At 38.4% G+C, this 20,114-nt stretch overlaps 1 protein-coding gene across 26 annotated transcripts in view; it reads left to right on the top strand.

The window, feature by feature from the left end:
• Positions 1–20,114, top strand: part of HDAC9 (histone deacetylase 9) — an 825,995-nt gene that overhangs the window by 351,020 nt on the left and 454,861 nt on the right. For 7 of the 26 annotated variants that reach the window (XM_053926233.1, XM_071221657.1, XM_071221661.1 and 4 more), the window contains exons 1-2: positions 12,698–12,980; positions 13,220–13,282. In XM_053926233.1, coding sequence (XP_053782208.1) covers positions 13,261–13,282 — 22 coding nt within the window. In that variant the 5' untranslated portion in view covers positions 12,698–12,980; positions 13,220–13,260. Of the gene's footprint in view, positions 1–12,665; positions 12,981–13,200; positions 13,283–19,215; positions 19,365–20,114 lie in introns of those variants that run through there. The other 19 variants (XM_053926234.1, XM_071221664.1, XM_071221663.1 and 16 more) reach the window with 6 other exon arrangements.

Below are 20,114 nucleotides of genomic sequence, written 5' to 3'. Positions count from 1 at the left end.
AGAATTACAATGAGAAAACCTGGGAAAGAATACATTTAGTTTAAATTAAGTACACATGCACCCCCCCCCCAAAAAAAAGGAAAGAAAAAGAGGAAAAAAGTAAGCTTAGCCAAGATTCAATTTAGGATTCTACCTAAAATTCTAATATGTACCTAGAATATTTAGCTGCTTTAGAAAATACAAAGTTTTGCCACTTCAAACTAAAAATATTTTCAGATAATTCTAGCTATCCTTAAATGAAATGTTTATAACAAAAACACTAGCTATGGATGTGTAACAGTTGTTATTATTCAAGATTTTTTACGTACTTTGTATTTATTATTAGACTCAATTTTAACCTTGCAGCTGGATTATAATTGTATCTCATTATGGGCTAATTTTTAATTCCCTGATCATTAGTAATTTTGAACATTTCATACTTAGATTGGATGTTAGAGTTTCCTTTGCAGTGAATGCCTATTTTTATCTTTTTCCTACTTTATTATTGGATCATATCTTTTCTGATTTGTAAATATTATATTCTGAATAGTAATGATTGGTTGATTAAATGCACTATAAATATTTTCTCTCAGTGTCATTATTTTTTTCTTTTTTAATGATGTGTATGCACAATTGTATTCTTATGTTATATTAATCAATCTTTTCCTCTGTGATTTGGGTGGTTTTTTTTTCTTAACCAGTCTATCCCTAATCTGAGGATTTGAACATATTCTTTTATATTTTATTCTTCTAAAACTTTTAAAGTTTGCTCTCTGTTTATAGATTATTCATCTACTTGGACTTGATTTTGTAATAGGGTACGTGTAGTTTAATATAGTGATCTAATAGTGTAAAACAGAAAACCAATTATCTTAACACCATTTATTGAAAATCTTCACTTATCTATGTTAGTAACACTAACATATGTAAAGTTTTAATATATATGTGGACCTAATGTTTGTTGATTATTTCTCTTATTTGTTTGTATTTAAACCAACAATACATTGTCTTTGTAACATAGAGATAAGTCTCGAAGGCTGATAAGGCACATGCTCTTATTTTAATCTCCTTCGAAATTGTTGTGACCTTCCTTAGAGCCCTGATATTCCATATTAATTTTAGAATTAGCTTGTCAACTAAAATATTAAGATTATATTCACATTAAAATTAACATTGATATTTTTCTATCCTTGGACTCGGTCTATCTCAATATTAAATTTTTCTTTGTTGTCTTTAATCCATTACTTCTCTAATGGAAGATAAAAGAAGGGAAAAGAGTATAAACACTAGTGGGTTGGAAACATATTTAGGTTTGGGGCAAGAAGAAAATCAACAACTGACTTCTGTGTGAGGGAACAAAGGCATTGGAAGTAGAGGTGTAAACGAGTGTCTCAAAAAGGAGGTAACTGGCTAGTGTAGCTCAGTGGATTGAATGCGGGCATGTGAACCAAAGGGTCACAGGTTCAATTCCCTGTCAGGGCACGCACCTGGGTTGGGTTTCAGGCCAGGTCCCCAGTAGGGGGCGCATGAGAGGCAACCACACAGAGATGTTTCTCTCCCTCTCTCCCTCTCTTCCCTTCTCTCCAAAAATAAATAAAATCATTTTTTTAAAAGGAGGTAACTATTGCTGAATTGAGGGAGAGATCATTTTAAAGCACTAGAAAGGACATTTAAAAAAGCACTGATACACAGTTGGAATTGTGAAGAACCTAATGAGAAATGTGGCAAGTTCAAAAAAAAAAGAAAAAAAGACACCCCCCCCCCCGAACTATTTTTTTTTCCATTTTTTGTTGTTGTTCAAGTGCCCTTGTCTCCATTTCCCCCATGACTGCCCCCCCACCCCAGCCATGGTCCCAAACTACCCGATAGCAGAATAATTTGATTTGTGAAGGGTGTCAATGTTGTTCTTGTCATGATCGGAGGGAAGGCCTGCAGAGGAGCCCAGCAGGGCGGCTCCGTTGGTTGGAGCATCGTTCTGTACACCAAAAGGTCGTGCGTTAAATACCGTGTCAGGGCACATATCAATAAATGTCTCTCTCTTCTCTCTCTCTCCTTTCCTCTCTCTAAAATCAATAAACATTTCCTTGGGTGAGTATTAAAAAAAAAAGAAAGAAAGAAACCGCTGGGCAGCATGTGCTTGGAATCAAGAGTGGACACCTTATCTAATGTGTCTTCTTATTCAGCTCACCCCCATGCGAAGCAGCTTTATTCTGGGAAGTCAGAATTGCTCCTGGATATTCATGGTGATGTTTCTCCCTTTGGGAATGTAGTTATTTGAATTTTTTTTTTTACAAATAAAGGTCTTTCTCTCTTTTCTGTCAAACTTTCTAAGACTAATGCTACCTTGGTAATTATGTAAAAGTTCCAAGTTAATAGATTTTACTATTAGAAAAACTGATTAGATAGCAAGACTGCCTCTATGTTATCTTAATAGCACAGATTCAGAATTTTGAGTATCATCTTTTTTATCAACTCACTCTTTCTTATCAACGGACTTGAATGATATCCATTTGGAGTCTGAAAGTCAATGTACTCTACTATTTAATAATTCAAACATTCTCGAGATATTATACTAACCCATGATTCATTTGAAAATAGAGAAAACGGTACTATAGGTTTACCCTAATGACTGGGTATTAAAAATATGGTTATAATTGTTATACCAGGAGATACAAAGGTAGTTACCTTAGTGTAGACCCTAAAAGTTATTATGGGATTTTATTTCTCATCCCCCATATTGGTTTAATTTTTTTCATGTAATGCTATATGTATGGTTGATCCTGTTTTGAGGGAAGTACATATTTTAAGTGAAATGAAATACCTGAGGGTTTTAAATGTTATTTCCTGCTAATGTTTTCTCCCTACTTGTAAAGGGGATGGCATTAACTTGTGCTTGAGAATTCCCAGTCGTTCAGCCCTCCTCACTCCTGGACTTGACTTTCCTTTAACTACAATTGGGTTCCAACAAGTCAATACAGAATTATGCATAATTCAAGTAATCAAAAAGTAGTACATTTTTACCCAACTAAGGTCTGGGATTTAAGTGAATTTGGCTTCCAAAGGGCCTCTTCTATTTAGGAGAACTACTGTTGAGAATTTCATTCAGTCCTTCAGATATAGCCAAATAAAACAATAGTCCCCAATTCATTGAAAACAAACAAATAAGCAAAAAACCGATGTTGTTACAGCTTCATTTGAAATAACTAATGTGAGCTATTGATTTTTAACGAGAGAGTCCCTGGGATCTGGGTGAAAACATCAGCTAGCGGATACATTGTGGCCCGAAGATCTTCCCAGGCTGAAATTAAGTGGCAAACACAGATAAAATTCACTGTACCCCAGGAAGGTTCTGTGTTTCATGGGAGTGTTGTTATTAATCTAAGTTCCTGGCATATACCATTCACTCCCTTATTCATTATTTCCACTTCTTATTTCATAGTAGCAGTCAGTTGGTTGTTGAATACGGATGGTTTATCAGCCTGGAGAGTGATATTAGTGTGATGAGAATTTCCATTCTAATTTTTCTTATCTAACTTTTATGTACTTATTTTTTTCCCAGTGGAAAGAAATGATCTTCATATTCTGCTTTATGAAGTTATGGCTGATCTTGAGAGAAAGCAATTATCTTAGCTCAGAAAACAGAAGTAGGCTCTCAATTATTCCCTTCCTGTTTTGTGTATTAATAATGTGCTATAATAACAATAACTACAGTGTATTGATGACCTATTATGTTCTTGTTATAATGGTAGAAATTTTATATTCACTATTTCTAAATATTAAAACAACATTGCAAGGCAAATGTTAACATCCTCATTTTTAAGAAGAGGAAATTGTGACTCAGAAAGGTTAACTTATTCAAGCACAGCTCATAGTTGGCTAGTAAGTGACAGAGACAGAATTCAGGTCAAATTCTTTCTAAATCCAGAGCCTCTTCTCCATCCAGTTAGCAATAAAATTTAGAATGTTATGTAGTTGCCTTCATATAAAAGAGATTTCATGGTGCTCATGAATCAAATATAAATTAATATCTAAAGCCAACATTTCCATAGTGTCTAGAATATATCCCTCCATGATTTAGAGAATTTGTGAACATACGGCCTCTCCTTCAAATGGCTTAGACCATGTAGGATCTCTTTAAAACTGAAAACCCTTTGTCAATGAGAATGTAAAGTGGAATGTCTTTTGATAAGAGCTCCGATGCATTTGGAGAGTTACGCTACTGTGTCCTGTAGAGGGATTGCAGCAGGGCCAGGCTGCCCATTCGACAGAGCCGAGGAGAGCTGTAGGAGCACGGGAACGATCTTTAAAATTTCTGAAATTCATGTTTAGCACAAATGGTTTCAATGTAGGTACGGAAATGCTATAAGTAAACTTCCTAGAATCTTAAACTTGTAATTTCTCATGTTTAATTCTAGGAAAAACAAGATAGAGTGTATAATCCCTGTGGAGTTTGTTTTTGTAAATATTATTTTTATTTATTTTTTAAGATTTTAATTTATTTATTCTTAGAGAAAGGGGAAGTGAGGGAGAAGGAGAGGGAAAGAAACATCTATCAGTTGCCTCTCACATTCCCCCAGCTGGGGACCTGGCCTGCAACCCAGCCTTGTGACCTGATTGGGAATCGAACTGGTGACCCCTTGTTTCACAGGCGGTCACTCAATCCAATGAGCCACACCAGCCAGAGCTAATCCCCGTGTTTTATATTGATGATACAAAACTATGTACAGTTACAGTATCATCCATAAAAGTATTGTATGTAATATAATCATATTTCTCTGAAGGGAGTACTGATGATGTTGAGTATGTGGGGTGGGCTCTTCTGAGAGGAAAACAGAATCTAAAGATCAGATTTGGAGAAGGGTGGCAGGTGGGACAGGAGGGGATGATGCAGAAGATGGTAAACATTATTTACTTGACATTTATTTGTGAAAACATATGAATGGAAGTGTAAAGTTATCAAACATGTACATTTATGTAATTCACATGTATCTGTTCAGCTGACATGTTTGGAGTGCTCATGGTTTGCTAGGCAGTGTGGAATAGGCACGCAGATGAATAGCATTTCCTGCTCTTGACTTGCTGAGGTGTCGTTTGGGGAACAGACATGCAATGAAATTATTAACATTCCAGTGGTTTGTGTTATGATAGAATTAGGTCTCATTCATGAGTCCTCATGTCCAGGGAGCTGTGCCAAAGAGGTAATATTTGGGCAGAATTTTCAAGGATGAAATGGACTTACTACCTTTTTGCTCTTGAGAAGATGGTGAACCAACCAGGGCTGTGAATTCCCTTCTGTAAACTTACCAAATGCAAGATTTTTCTGTGAGATAAAAGGAAAACACAGTCCAAGAAATATGTTGTCTATAAATGCTATGCTTCAAATAAAGGGAAGCAAGGGGTTAGAGTAAAAGAAAAATATCAATCTGGCAAGTGCGAACTAAAAGAAAGTCTGTTATACTAATTATGAGGTTAAGAACATTTTAAGGGACAAAGAAAGATATTGTAGTCTGTTAAAATTAAGAGGCGCTTTCCAGATAGAAAACAGTGGAAGAGCATTCTGGACAAGATGAATAGCGTATGCAAAGGTGGGGGAGAAGCGTGGGTTTGTTTGGATAGTATCAAGAAATTGTCTGTAGTGTGAAGTTTAAAAAAGCAGGTAAAGGATTAAATTCTTAAGTCAGGTTGTCAAGAGAACCTGAGTGGCTTGAGGGATCATGATTCTCTGTTCTTGTCACTGAAATAGGGAAGAATCCACACCCATGGGATCCCTGCTAAACTTAGTTATATGGCCAGTTGTAAGTGTTTGTACTTTAGTTATACACCATTACTATAAATATTTTGATCAGTCAAAAATAAGTATGTGTTGGGTTTTGTTATTTCTTAAATATGGTAGCTGGCACCCAACTAGATGGAATTATGAAGTCAGAATTTAATTGCAACATTTAGAAATGTTGCTATTTTCAGAGGCAGGCATTCTGGCATTCTCTGGATTTAACTCAGTGATTGAAATGGTTTGGTATGGTAAATATCAACTTGACCTTTATGCTGAGAAATGATATGAAAAGCTCTGGGTTGGTTTATTTGTATACCATAATTTATGTTAGCATGTAGAAATCACTCTTATCACACAACTCAAATGTAGAATTCATCCAGATACTACATATAACTATTAATTTTGGTAATCAGAATCCTACTTATTTCCAAGATGATAAATATTTAAGGTACAGCTACTTCATAGAATAATATAAAATTAAACATTTGAGTCCTACCAAATAGCTAAGATCAGAATGCTAATTTTACTTAACTAGAATTCTCACAGAATTTTTATTTTCATAGCCCTATAGCCAAAAATGGTATTTTGTCTTGAAACTAAAATTTCTATTAAGGCTCTTTGGTCTCATAAATACCATATACATACAAAGCTCAGTAAACATAGGATGGTTAGTCAACATTGGTTTGTATTTCAAAATCGATGCTGTGTAAAAGAGAAACAGTGCTTCTTTATCAGGTGTGAACCGTTACAAAGATTTCCGGTTGATATGCAGTGATTTTACATTCAGGTCTATTAGTACATACACTAATGTGAAATAGTTTTCCCATGGGAACTATTGGTTTTCGAGTCACAGAAGTAACGATTAGCTGCCATTGGACCCTGTCCAAAATGTCCATGGAGATATTCGGTCCACCCCAAAAGGTCCTTGATCCTTGGTCCTGTGTAAAATGCCCACAGAGACATCTTGTCCACGCCAAAATGTCCTTGAAATTCGATCTTGCCCAAACTTCCATGGGCATATTCTCTCACACCCCATGGTCCGTGATGCTTGGTCCTAACTAACATGTCTATACTTAGAAAACGTCTCTGGAGCCCAATAGACCCTCACGTTTTCTTATACTTCCGGTTTACGGGATTAATGCATAAAGTATCCTGTCATGTTTTCTTGGCCCAATAATGACCTTGAGGCGGTATTACCCATGATAGCCCTTCTTGCCTCCATAGCCCAGCTGGTAATGGCACGTGGGGTTAGGTGGGTCAGTGGAGGTTTGAATCTTGTGGAAGAGGGGGCTTATATTCACGGTGCCTCAGTGAAAGATCCATTGCAGATGGACTGACTTAGCTTTTTAAAATTGTGATTTGCAATAGTATTGATTTGAAGATAAGCATTGAGATTTTAATAATATGCTAAAAGGAAAAACAATGAAGTATTAGATGTTGAATATTTATATTAGTGACTTGCTCCAGGTTATTAGTCTCTTAGTAGGATCCTCTGGAGAAGGAATCGCTTATTTATTGCACAAATATTTAGTGACATACTATGTGCACCTCATTATACTAAGCTCTGGTGATATAGGAAGTAACATTTTTCAGTTTTTTAAACAAAGTACCTATAACTAAGGGTAAGGAACTTAATGTTTAGTCAATCATGTAATCTTCCTTAGAATTTGTACAGTTCCTTGGAAAAACAGGCAGTTAGCAGTTTTCAAGTATTTTTACAATTATGGATTACAGGTCCATAGGATATTTTATTAGTAGTAGTTATAGTAATAATAGCTACCATTTATAGAATGCTTATTTGAAGGTATGATATGATACTCTGTAATCTTAACAGACCTGCAAATTTATTATTTTGAATCTATGGTTATACATTAAAATTCAGGGAATACTGATAGAAAATCTAGAGTTAAAAAGTTTCTTATCAAACTGTATAGTAATTTCTTTGACTGTATATCTCCTAAGACTAAAAACTTCATGAAAGTAGAGGCTGGGATATTCTTGCGTGTGTAGATATCTTCAGGGCTTGCCCTATGGTTGTGAAAGGGAAAATGTTCAATGTGTGAATGATTGACTTTCAAAGAAAAAACAAACTTCCCTCACTTCTATCAAAAGGACATTATGTTTCACCTGTCCCTCTCTACTTATGAGACTTTGTATGATGATGTCACTTTCTCCCCCTGGGCTGGCTGCTCTGAGCTTTGTGTAAAGGAGTTAGTGTGCAACAAGCAAATTAAAAGATAGAACCTAAAAGAGAGTGGCTTAGTGGAGAAAGGGGGATGCGCACATGCCTGCTACCTCAGGGATGTGAGGCTGGGCTCATCCGCAAACAAGAGAATCGTTTTCTGGACGGTCCTCTGCGGTCTTTTCATACCTTGAATATTAACGGTCTTCTTCAGTCTCTTAGCTAAATTTAATTATTTTCATTTTGAAATATTGTTCTCTAATTATCCTGGCTTAATTTGAAATTGGACCATAAAAAGATACTTTATCCATGTATATTTTTAGCCCTTGAATCATTGCTTTGGAAAGGATGATTTTATTTATTGGTTTTAAATTTTATTGTACATCAGAATCACTGGGAGGGCTTTTACAATAAAATAGCAGAAATTTTGAATTAGTAGTTTGGAGGTAGGGCCCCATGAATTGCATTCCCAAGAAGTTCCCATGTGATCTTGATGCTTTTTAATCCCCTCCCTCAAAATAGAATAAATCATGGGTCAACACATCCCATTCATAGGGAAGAAATATGTTCAGTCAAAGCAAGGCCAACAAGGATCGAGTTTTGGTTGATGTCGTTTTTTGTTTTTGTGTGAAATGGTCTTATACAAAACACACATCATGGGTGTCTTTCCTCGAACCCTTTACCTGTTCTTGGATCCAGGCAGCGTTTCCTTATCTGAAGACCATTTCGTAACCCACTGGGTTGTTTCCATGGGAGGAGTCACGGGTATATGAAGTATTTACTATTTAATAAGAATTGGTGATGTTCCTTCAGGAGGTAGAAAATTCAGGTAAATAAGCTATTTAGTTCAAAATAAAAATCAGCGCACTGTACTTTCTCTCCCCCTTCTTATCCTTGGGAATCCGTAGGAACCAAGTCCGTTGCCTACAGGCAAATGTATGTAATTCTATTTCTGTGACTACAGTTTGAAAAATGTGAGGATGGGAGAAGAAACAACATGAATGAGAGAGGGAATGGAGGAGTTCCAGTTTTGGGGGAATAATTTGTAGCTTTCCTGTAAAGCACAATTCAGTATTTTAGGCAAACGAATTTTAAATCTTACTGCATCTAGATTCTACAATAAGATCTGGTACTGCCTGAAAAGTCTGTGCCTGATTAGGGATGAACAGAGGATTATTATTGTAGTAACATAAATGAAGTTGTACAACCTTCTTTCCAGTGGAGTCTTCAGCTGTCAACATAGACTGATTTGAGGAAAGGTTATTGTAAGCTAGGGATCTAAGGGTATTTCTGCAAATATTTTGGTGCCCCACAGATATTTCATACATTTTTCTGTTTTGCCTATGTGCCTGCATAAGAAGAATTAAAATGATCATCGTCACTCTTAAATGACATTTTGCATTAGGAATTGTTCCCATTCCCATTTTCTGTTAAACTGGGAACCTGTTTTCCTTTCCTATTTTTTGTACTTTATATTTGAAGAAATGTAAACTATAATATCAGGTTAATTTCCAAAATATTTATTAAACTGGATTAAAATGTATTGTATTGAGATATTAAACACTGTTGATCTATTCTAGCCTGACATTTGTATTAGTTTTCATAGTTTTTTTAAAATTTTTTTATTATTCAATTACAGTTGTGTGCCTTTTCTCCCCATCCCTCCCTCATAGTTCTTATAATATAAAATTTAATATATTTTTTTCTTAAGTGAGTAAATTAGTTTTGTAAATGCCTATAAAGAAACCTAGTCACATTTCTTTAGTGATGTTTTTGAGATGATATGATAAATATTAACTCAAAATTCCAAATATTTAAGTTCTTGGAAAATCAAACTATGGTAACTGGTATACTTGGTAGTGGTTTTGATGAGGCTTATTCTTCCTTTCAGAAACAAGTAGTATCTACGTTATGATAATTGTCCAAAGTGTTTTCACTCTCAGTTTTCATTATCAGGAGTTGAAATACAAGACTCCTGATAGGGAAAATGATGAAATAATGCAGGGATGAAATGTAAATAAACCTTACGTTAAATAACACGGTCAAAATGAAGAAGGCACATTATGTGTATTATTTTCTGTGGAATGCCCTTTCCTGGAAACTTTGAGAAATAGGATAATTACTAAGTCATTCTTTTGGAGTTTTACTGTGGTTTTTTATGGTTATAAAAGCTTGGAGACTTTTGTAGTTTGAGGGGTACAATTTAAACTTAAAATGACAAAAGGTACATGAGTATATTGTAGCAATACTGGGATTTCTGTTATCTGTCAGATGTTTATCACAAGTTTTGCATGTTCTGTTCAAGTCATTCTGAAATAATTAGACAGTGGCTCCATTTTTCATTAGTAGATAATATTAAAGGTTATTCTGAATATCTCAGATAACTCTATGCATCATTTTAGTAGGGACAAGATGGCAGACTAGAGACCATGACCACTTGACCCACTGAGAGACGATCTGTTAGATACCAAGCAAGACTCTGTAGGCGTAATACCACCCATGAGTGCTTTTACAAACTTCAGTGAGTCTTCTTACTTTCTTCATGTGTGAAATAGGGAACTTGTTAGTGTTAGATGAATGGATTTCAACTTTTTTAAAATATGAGCAGTCATTTTTCAGAAGAAATCTTAGGTACCCAAATGCAGACCGATAACAGTGAGACTACCCTGCTCAGGGGAAGAACAATTTCTGGATGAAGAGCAGTGTGAGTCGGCTCCCAGGTGCTTTAGTCTCCTGGTGGACAGAGAGTTTGAACTCCATTGTAGACCATCTCTGAACTTCTGCCGAGGTCTAAGTGCTATGATTGGTTACATCATCTCAGAGGTAGATTGCCAGATTCACTGTATGTCCATCCCTTATCTGTCTCTTAATTGAGTGAAAGTTACTTGTAATACCAGATGGAATTAAAAGGTTCCCCCCTACACACTTATAAGAACATAAGATTTTCTTGTTTAGCTTAAGTAAATGCATTTTGGAATAACTTCTTTTTATAAATCCTTTAATTTATCTGTCTAAATATAATTTTGCAAGAAGTAGGAGTTAATCTGTGAAAGAAGGACAATTCAGCGCCATTTTCTTCAGCAGTGGGTTATCTCCCTAATGACTTAACAGGTTTCCTCCTTTCCACCAAAATTCTTTCATCCTCTTCACTTTACTCTGTCCCCCACTCTGTCCTTTAACTGGAACATAATCAACAGAAGAAGAAAGCAAACAAAATATAACCAGAGACATTGAAGTTAAGAACAATCTAACAATAGCCAGGGGGGAGTGGGGAGGGGACAGTGAGGAGAGGGGATTACAGGAAGTACTATAAAGGACACATGGACAAAATCAAGGGGGAGGGTGGAGGTGGGGGAGGGAGGTGGGTTCAGCTGGGGTGGGGTGGAAGGATGGGAAGAAAAGGCAGACAACTGTAACTGAATAACAACAACAACAAAAAAGATCCCTCCTCCACCTGATTGTTCTGGGAACCTCAAAACATTCTGCTTTTTCTTCTGCCATCTTCATTGCTACTAATGCCTTAGGAATTACATTTTCTTGCTGATCTAGTTTAAAACAGGGAGGAGGAGAGCTCTATCACTTTCTTGTCTGCCCTGCAGTGGCTAACAAGCAGCCCAATGCTAGCAGCCCAATTTGTGATGCAGAATTATTTCTCATACAGAAATGATGTTATAAGTGTACACCAGAGACTATAGAATTCTTAGTACACTATAGTTCATTTACTTTATGGGTGAATTCCCCAATGTGGGTTGGTCAACTGTTATAAAGGCTATTTCTTTTAGAAGAGTGAGATCTGTACTTCAGGCAACCAATGTGGAGATGAATGCAGAACATTCACAGATCCACAGGTGCATATGTTCACTAATTCTGCCTCCATCCATGAGAAAGCACCCATACTTTCTTTCCTTTTGCAGGTAAATTGAATTTAGCCTGAGAGGCTGAAATAGAGGGGACATTTTCAGATCTAAGCTGTTTTTTAAAATTTAAAAATCATAAAGATGGGATGCAATAAATTGAGAGTGGGTACCACCATCGTATCTAATTTGTGAAGTGGACAATTGCCTTACATAAATAACAAGTGAAAAAATATATATCAAGCCAGTCCTTTATAAACATTTTATTCTGGAGTGCACTTGTTTTCCGAAACTACCTCTATTAAATCTCCTGTCAGTCTTGAAACTAGAAGGCAGAAAAGCTTCTAGTGCTACAGCCAACTGCAGTGTAGCCAAAGAAACAGGCAGCAAAAATAGAACACCAGGATTGCTGTGCGTGGGTGAGGCAGAAACCACATTATGAGCAAAAGCTTCCAGTATTATTTTAGAACCAATACAGAGCTCTGCACTTCTCTCCTCTCCCTTCCAAAAACACATAGTACAAAAATAAAATGAAGTGAAATGTATGTGCATTTGCCCTCTTAGAATTATGTTTCTTAATTTTTTTTTTTTTACCTTTCTTTCTTTGGATACGAATCGCCAGTGTGGAAACAGTGTGTAAAGCAAGCTTGGAGGAAGGAAAGAGTTAATTGCTTCTAAGGCCCTGCAATAGAGAATTATGGTTTGAAAGATAGAGGCTGGACAGCTGGGTTTGCTGGGGTATTTTTAAATGCATTAATGCAGGCTCCAATCACTCGGCCAGGCTTGACCTATTTTTGGCTCAGGCCGACCATTGTTCTATTTCTGTGCCTGTGGGCCGTGCTGTTGTTGATTCATATGCAAATGGATTATCACTAGGTTTAGCCAACTTGAGCTGAGAGAGACCAGAGAGGGGGGAAGACACACACGCAAACAGATAGGAGGAGAAGGGCACCCGCTGAAGCCACTTGCAGGACTGACGGTTCTTGCAGGGAAACTCTACCAGCCTGAAGAACTTTAAGCCAGGTTTAATTGGTTTCTTTTTCTCCTGGGGAGAGTTAATATTTTTCTACTTTTTCTGACAAAGCAATAACCCCGAAGCACATTCCAATTTCCCACCTGCTTTTAGTTTTCAGGATAACCTAAACTCCAGAGAGTCATAGCATCCACCCGATCGTTTCTGCTTTGCACACAGGTTGGTAACAGGGGGAAAGTGTCCAGATCTTTTGGAAAAGTGTGTGTCCATCTGAACAGAAAGGAGATCATTGTCGAAGTTGATCCTCTGCTGCTTCTCCTCGGGGAGGAGGGAGGACCAGCGAGGGCAGCTCCTGGGGCCCCTGCTTGGAGCAGAGATGAATCTTTCATGTAGCTGAGGGGAGAGTGATTGCAATATGCTGCAGACAATTTACGAGAGTGACTCGTGTTTTTCCTCAGATGGGGTGGCTGGACGAGAGCAGCTCTTGGCTCAGCAGAGAATGCACAGTATGATCAGCTCAGGTAAGATCCTCCTTCCTCACTGAGACATTGCACCCACCCATGTAAGGGGGCTGGCTTGGGAAATGCAGCTAAGCAAAGCACTTCTTAAGGATTTGCTGTTTTTTGGTGTTCATGTTGCTGTTTTCTTGGTGCGTCTGTAGGGCTTATCTTCGATCCCTTTCATTACTGTTTCTGTGCATGTTCAGTCTGTTGAGGGCCGGCTGCTTCTGAATGAAATAGCAAAGCTTCTGATGAAGGATTTGACTGAGATAAAGTCAAATGTAGTTGGGGGTGTTTTGCCTTACTATGCAACTAGAAAAAGGAGATCAGTACTGATGGGAAGCGTATTCTGATGGGACTCTAAAAATCAGGTAAGTTCGTATTGGGGCTTCAGCTTCCATGGCAGCCTCTCAGCTAGCCTGGTGATTTTGTATTTACAGTGTGCATACAGAAGCTCATCTACTTACAGACCTACCTTCTGAACTGTGTTTGCTACAGAGTTGTGAAGGTAGTTTAGATGTGGCTTCCCCCCCCCCCATCAGCCCAAAATGAAACTATTCAGGGTGAAATAGAATTATTATTAGTGGATGGTTATTTTAATTTTCTTCAAAGCCATGTGGGGAGTCTAGCATTGTCAGTCAGACGGGATGCTAATACACACTTAGAGAGGTGTTAGAGGCAGGTGCAATGTTTTAAAGAACAGCAGTCACAGATCCCAATTTCCAGTTTCTCTGTGTGTGTGTGCCGGTGCCTTCGACGAGGTGTGCTGATGACAGATGAAGCTTGTCAGCTTTACCCGTTTCTGTCTGTTCAAAGAGGGGACCCTCCAGGCAATATCACTTATTTGTCACGGGTGCTGTCCATGTTTATTTCCTGTAGCTTGTTCAGAACGCTTGGCGTTTGTTCGGGTCCCCTTCTGAAGGCTTCGAGCTACACTGACTGAAAGTTCTCCCTGAGATGTCTAAGTTGTTCCGTGGGCTCAGTCATAACTGTGGATCACCCCCTAGTCTGCCACGGAAAAAATGCACCGTAGAACGGTGTTTACCTGACGGGGGAGAAATATTCCACAGGTTGGCATGAACACCCCTCCCTCTACGGTTCTATGTTTGAAGCAAGTTTTCTTTAAACCTTACTTAGTTATATTGATTTTGAGATTCTTCCGTTGACCCAACCTTTTCGTGGAATTAAATACCAATTTTGGACAACTGGGTATGTTTACACTTAAGTGACAGGAATTATATTCATTAAGAGTGCCTGCTTATCTAAAGCAAATGTACCAGAATTTCAGTACAGTTTGTTATTTTCCAGCTTGAAAATTTGACAAGAGGCTAGGGGAGGGGTCAGATCATGTAGAGCTGGTCACTTGACTGAGCATTGTATTTTTTAAATCTGGACCAACTCTGTACAAATGACAATTTGGTAGCTCTTGAGCTCTACACTTTATACCCTTTTAGTCCTCGTGGCTCTGCCACACGTTCAATGCCTTCCTCATGGGGCAGAAATAAAGCTGTGCCCCTCAAGGCGCCTCTGGCCCCCGACAGTGACCCTCCTCACAGGTGTTTACAAGCTTCACTGTTTCTCGGTGTCTTTGATATTGTACCTAACCTTCCTCTGACTTCAGTTGACAGTGCCATCTTCCCAACGTTTAATGATTTTTATAAAAAGCAGCGATGTTTTCAGGCAGGGCAGCACTTGAAACTGGCCAAGCTCTTGTCAGTTCTGCGGGAGGCAACCCTGAGCACCACCAACTAAATGAAAAGCGATGTAAATTGCTATTAACTCTCACATCTGTCTGGTCGAAAGAAAGAAACTCCAGTTTCTATTTATTTTTAAAATTTGAGACATAAAAACATTTGCATCTTTCCTACCATGTAGTATAAAGTTTAATTTTGTTTAATATAACATGGCCTTGAAGTTAATTACCCTGGTCTTTATTGTATACTTCCCCTGAGGAACTGGCTCTTACACTTGGAGTCACCAGGAGGATTTTACAAAACACTGATGCCCGAGTTCTTGAGTTGCTGAGTTAATTGATATGGGAAACAGCCTGAGTATCGGGGTGTTTAAAATCTTCCCAGCAATCCCTGTGTGAGCAAAGCTTTGAGTATTGCTGATGCAGGGGCGGGGGAGTGATGGTGATGCTGGTCACCCTTGTCTGTAGAGTTTGTCCTTTAAGTTAATTTCTGAGCTAAGGGTGTGTTTGTCTTGTTTAGTTACCAGGCTTGTTCCACTCCCTTTGGATCAGTGGCAGGAATGTGATTGATGAGCTTAGAAATGGGTGGAGTCCTTGGATCTGAAAGAAAGGAAAGATACTTGGTAACGAGGAGTGGTGGAGAGAGCACTGTTCTGGGAGTCAGAAGCTCTGTTCTCGGAGCTCTGCTCTAGCCCATGGTGTGCCTGGTTTGCTCGTCTGTAACTTATTATTGAGGAATGATGAGGTCTTCTTGCTCACCTCTTCGCATTCATGTGAGTTCACATGTAACATCATGTTATTAACATATGTACCCTCTGTTATTACCACTATTTCCAGTGAGTGAACCTGAGCTCCTGGCCCCTCAATGCCTTGCTCTGTCTCTCTGATCAAGACAGATGAGGGAGATTATATGTCACATGGGTAAATCATTTTTTCTTGTTTTGATAGGAAGTTTTCTTCAGTTATCTAATAAATCAGCGACCTCGTGTAAATTGTGACTGTAAATCAGAGTAGCTAGTGTGTGTACAGGAGTGCTGTGCTGTGAAATGTCTCATTACATTATAATCAAAGGTAAGCACGTTGAAGAATATATATTTGAACAGTGAAGCCCCAATCTCAGATTTCTTGAGATTTTTTAAAAAGCTTTGTTCTATTGTTAGCCATTGCTTCAGAGTTCCCATTTATTATTCTAGATATATTGGATACTCTGCATTAATGCAGAAGATTTTTCCCCAGAGGTCTTTGTATGCTACTAAATTGTGTTTTACATAGTTCCATTTATTCCCCTAAAATTGACCCACCCATGCTAGATATTTTATGAAGAACTAGGTTCTTCGGTGTGGTCTGCTAACGTCTTTTTAGTTGGAAAAAAAAAACTCTATAATATTGAATCTTGGAATTCAGTATGAGTAACACATTTTGCCATATCAATGTCCACTTTTGTGGCAAAAATAAGTGATAACTAACATAGGTACAAATATTGGCTCAGGTCACTCAGTCGGGGCTGGCAGATTGGGGGTGTTGTTTGGTTGCCAGGCCTGTTGCTTAACACGCTGGACAACAGAGCTGACCAGACAATGTAGGAACCATCATTACAAGAGAATTTCCTCAAGTTTGTACAGCATTCATGTAAAATACAATGACAATAAGGAAAGCATTTTCACTATAGATTCATTCTTTTGTTCTTTGTTTTTTTCTTTGTTTGCTATTTATTTATTTACTTATTTACGTATGTTTCACTATGTATTCTTATTTGAGGGTGTAAAAGGAAAACATTGAAACCTAAATCCTGAATCTCTTTTATGGAGACTGTATCTTCACCCTCTCAGAACCCTCCCCACCCCCGCCCTTGGTGTGTGTCGCCAAGGGGAAAGGGCAGGGACGTTTTAGGTCCAGGACTCATGTCTGTCCACCCGGGAAGCAGAGTCTAGTTAGGAAGACGTGTGTCTGCGAAACGCTCCTGTCGTGTCAAGAATCACTTCTGGTGTTCCCCATAATGACTGTCTCGCTGTCCTCTAACTCAGGTTGTCTTCACTTACAAGGCTGCGATCAGTTTGAAAATTTGATAGGGAACGATGAAAAGGCCAGTGATAAAAAGGGCCGTCGAGAATGGGGATAGAGTATTTTTATTTGTATGGACGCAGGCGGCATACTTGTTGTTAATTCCTTTAAAGAAGAAGACAGAATTGTGAATGTAAAAAGGTGATTTTGATTTTGGAGATGAGACATTTGAAAATGTAGCACATAATTTCTCACCCCGATAGATAATGGAGTGACCCTAAAACAGGATAAGCCAGGAAATGCACCCCCTCAACACACTTAATATTAGCAGTAACTGAGCAAAGAAAATGATGCGACCTTCTGCACTGTGCCTCAGAAACTAGGCATCAAGGAAGAAATGGAAGCAGGGGTCCTCGATCAGAACTGAGAGACCTAACAGGGCCTGAATCCTGGGACCCCTTAGAGTTTTACTGACAAAATGACAACTTGCTGAAAATTCTTTCCAGCTCTGGAGAGAGACAAACTGACTGGATATCTTCCCCCTTTTTTTTATTGTTCTTGTTGTTTCTTGTGACCAAGGAATAGTAGAAAGGATTCTGGATGAAGAACTAGTGAAATGGAAGAAGGTGATCAAATGTTTCTCTGGAGAAATGAAGGCTTCAGAGCACCACTCCAAATGGGGAAAATGATCTGTCATTCTTTGCAGTAAAATACTCTTCCTCAACTAATCTTAGAGCTTCCACCAAGAAGAAAACATCAACTCATTGTATCCATGGGGCTAATACTTGCTTCTTATAAATAGAGCACCAAATTTAATAAGAACGCAAATTCTGTAAAACAATAACTCCAAGATTAGATGATGAAACAATAGAATGAGATGAAAAAGGATCGTTTACATCTAGGGAAACAGATTGAGAATGAAAATAGCACAACAATTATAGAACAAAAATATTTATTAGAAATAGCAGGAAACAGAATAGACACCAGTGAAAATCTTTACCAACAAAGAGGAAAGCAATTGGATAGAAGTCAATAATAATAAGAAAGACAAAGACGATATAACAAAAGATTATTTATGTCCCTGAAGCTGATATTCCAAAACATTTAAACGGAACATAATTTTGTGAAAATGAAGAGAGATGATTTCACTGCAAAAGAAAAAAAATAAATCTGCAGATTAAAAGAGCTCCCGTCTTTTAAGGACCTTTGCTGGAAATGCTCAGCAGAGTTATGTCCCATCTGGGAGATTAAATTTCAGGTGATACATAATTCTTCAGGGGTTCACTCAGAGAAAGCAAAGATCTATGGTGGGGGAGGGTAGGGAGGAAGGGAGTGTATGAGGCTTATGACATTTGAATTATCCAATATCTAATACCAGAAGATAATGAAAAATCTCTGAAGCTCTAGAAGTTCAACCCAATGTTCCACCCAGGTGAGGTGTTAATAAAATACAAGGGAGACAGTAAGGCAAGTCAGAAATTCTCAGACATGAACTAGACTGCTTGACAGTGAAACCCACACAATGAAGAGGTGAACTTAAAACAAAAAATGAAATTCGGAAGTAGAGAAAACATAGTAAGAGTAATGAGGCAACACTGAATCCATTTAAACAATGAGATTGTGGTTATAGGACAGAGAGTGAATTTTATGAAGCAGGGCAATGTAAAAACATACCTGAAGCTAACCAATATGAGGGAAGAGATGAGATGGAGGGATGTGGGAAAGTGTTAATATCTTCTCCCTGAGCAGGGACAGACTCCCTGCTGCTTAAAATAGAAACACATAGTTAAAAACTTTTTTCAAAAAGACTCCAGTTTTCGGCCTCTGGCTCAGAGAAGGCTTAGGTGCAGCATTCTTCAGGCCTCCTGGGTCTGAGTTCATCCCACACCAGCTGCCCTCACCATGACACCGAAGTTTGACCCCAAGGAGATCAAAGTTGTATACCTGAGATGAACCTGTGGGGAACTCAGTGCCACACCTGCCCTGGCCCCCAAGAGCGGCCCCCTGGGTCTGCCTCTGAAATTGGTTGGTGATGACATTGCCAAAACACCTGGTGATTGAAAGGGTCTGCAGGTCCCCGTGAAGCTGGCCATCAGAACAGGCAGGCCCAGATTGGGTGACTGCCTTCTGCCTGTGCCCTGGTCATCAGAGCCCTCCCTGAACTGCCGAGGGACAGAAGGAAGCAAAAGCACAGTGGAAATACCACTTCTGATAAGATTGTCAACATTGCCCAACAGATGTGGCTCCGATCTTTAGCGAGAGAACTCCCTGGACCTATTAAAGGGATTCTGGGGACTGCCCAGGCTGTGGGCTGCGGTGTTGATGGCATCTCATTGACATCAGAGAGGACGTCAGCAGAGATGCAGCGAATGCCCAGCTAGTGAAGAGCCACAAAGGAAAATATTTCAGGTAAAGATCATTTGGCAATACCCCAAAGACAAAATAAATAAATAAAAAGGCTCCAAACACTGACTTTAAAAAATAGTTTCTTTATATAACCTTAGCTCATTTTGGAAATAGTACCTCTTATAAGAAGGAAGCCTTTGGTAAAAAATTACAAGTGTAGTTTTTTAATAGTTAAATTAATTTAGATTTAATAATTTTTAGATAAAAAATAACATATGTGATATCTTATTTTTAATAAAAGTATATTTTGTCCATTTATTCATTTCCCAGAAGAATTCAGTGTTGGTAGAAAGAAGCCAGGAAATATTGTGTGTGCGTGGCCATGGTGCCGGGTGGTAGAGGCACTTTGGCTTTTATCATCATCCTTTGTTGCCTTGTTTGAATTTGTATAATATGCACATATCTTCCAAAAATGTGTCTCTTACACATCCACAAACAAAGCTACTCTGCCAGAATACACACAGTGATTTAGTGTAAGTCGTTGGTATGTGAGTTAGGTTGTGCTCCACAGCAAGCAACAGGGAACTCTCCTCATACTGACCAATGACAAAGGAACGTGTCAGTTAGTGAACTAGCAGGGTAGTTGGGCACCAGGTGGTCAGTAAGGGTGAGAGAGGGCAGGCCCTTCACGCTACTCCATGCTGCTGCCCTAGAGGCAGTGGCTTCCCAAGGCTCTTCCCTTCAGCAGTCACCAGTGGACTGTACTAGTTCCAGGCATTGCATTTATTTATGCCTAATGAATTCCAGAGACAT

This window comes from Desmodus rotundus, chromosome 6, assembly GCF_022682495.2.
Source record: "Desmodus rotundus isolate HL8 chromosome 6, HLdesRot8A.1, whole genome shotgun sequence".
Taxonomy (NCBI): domain Eukaryota; kingdom Metazoa; phylum Chordata; class Mammalia; order Chiroptera; family Phyllostomidae; genus Desmodus; species Desmodus rotundus.
This window is presented reverse-complemented; position numbering and strand designations above follow the sequence as displayed.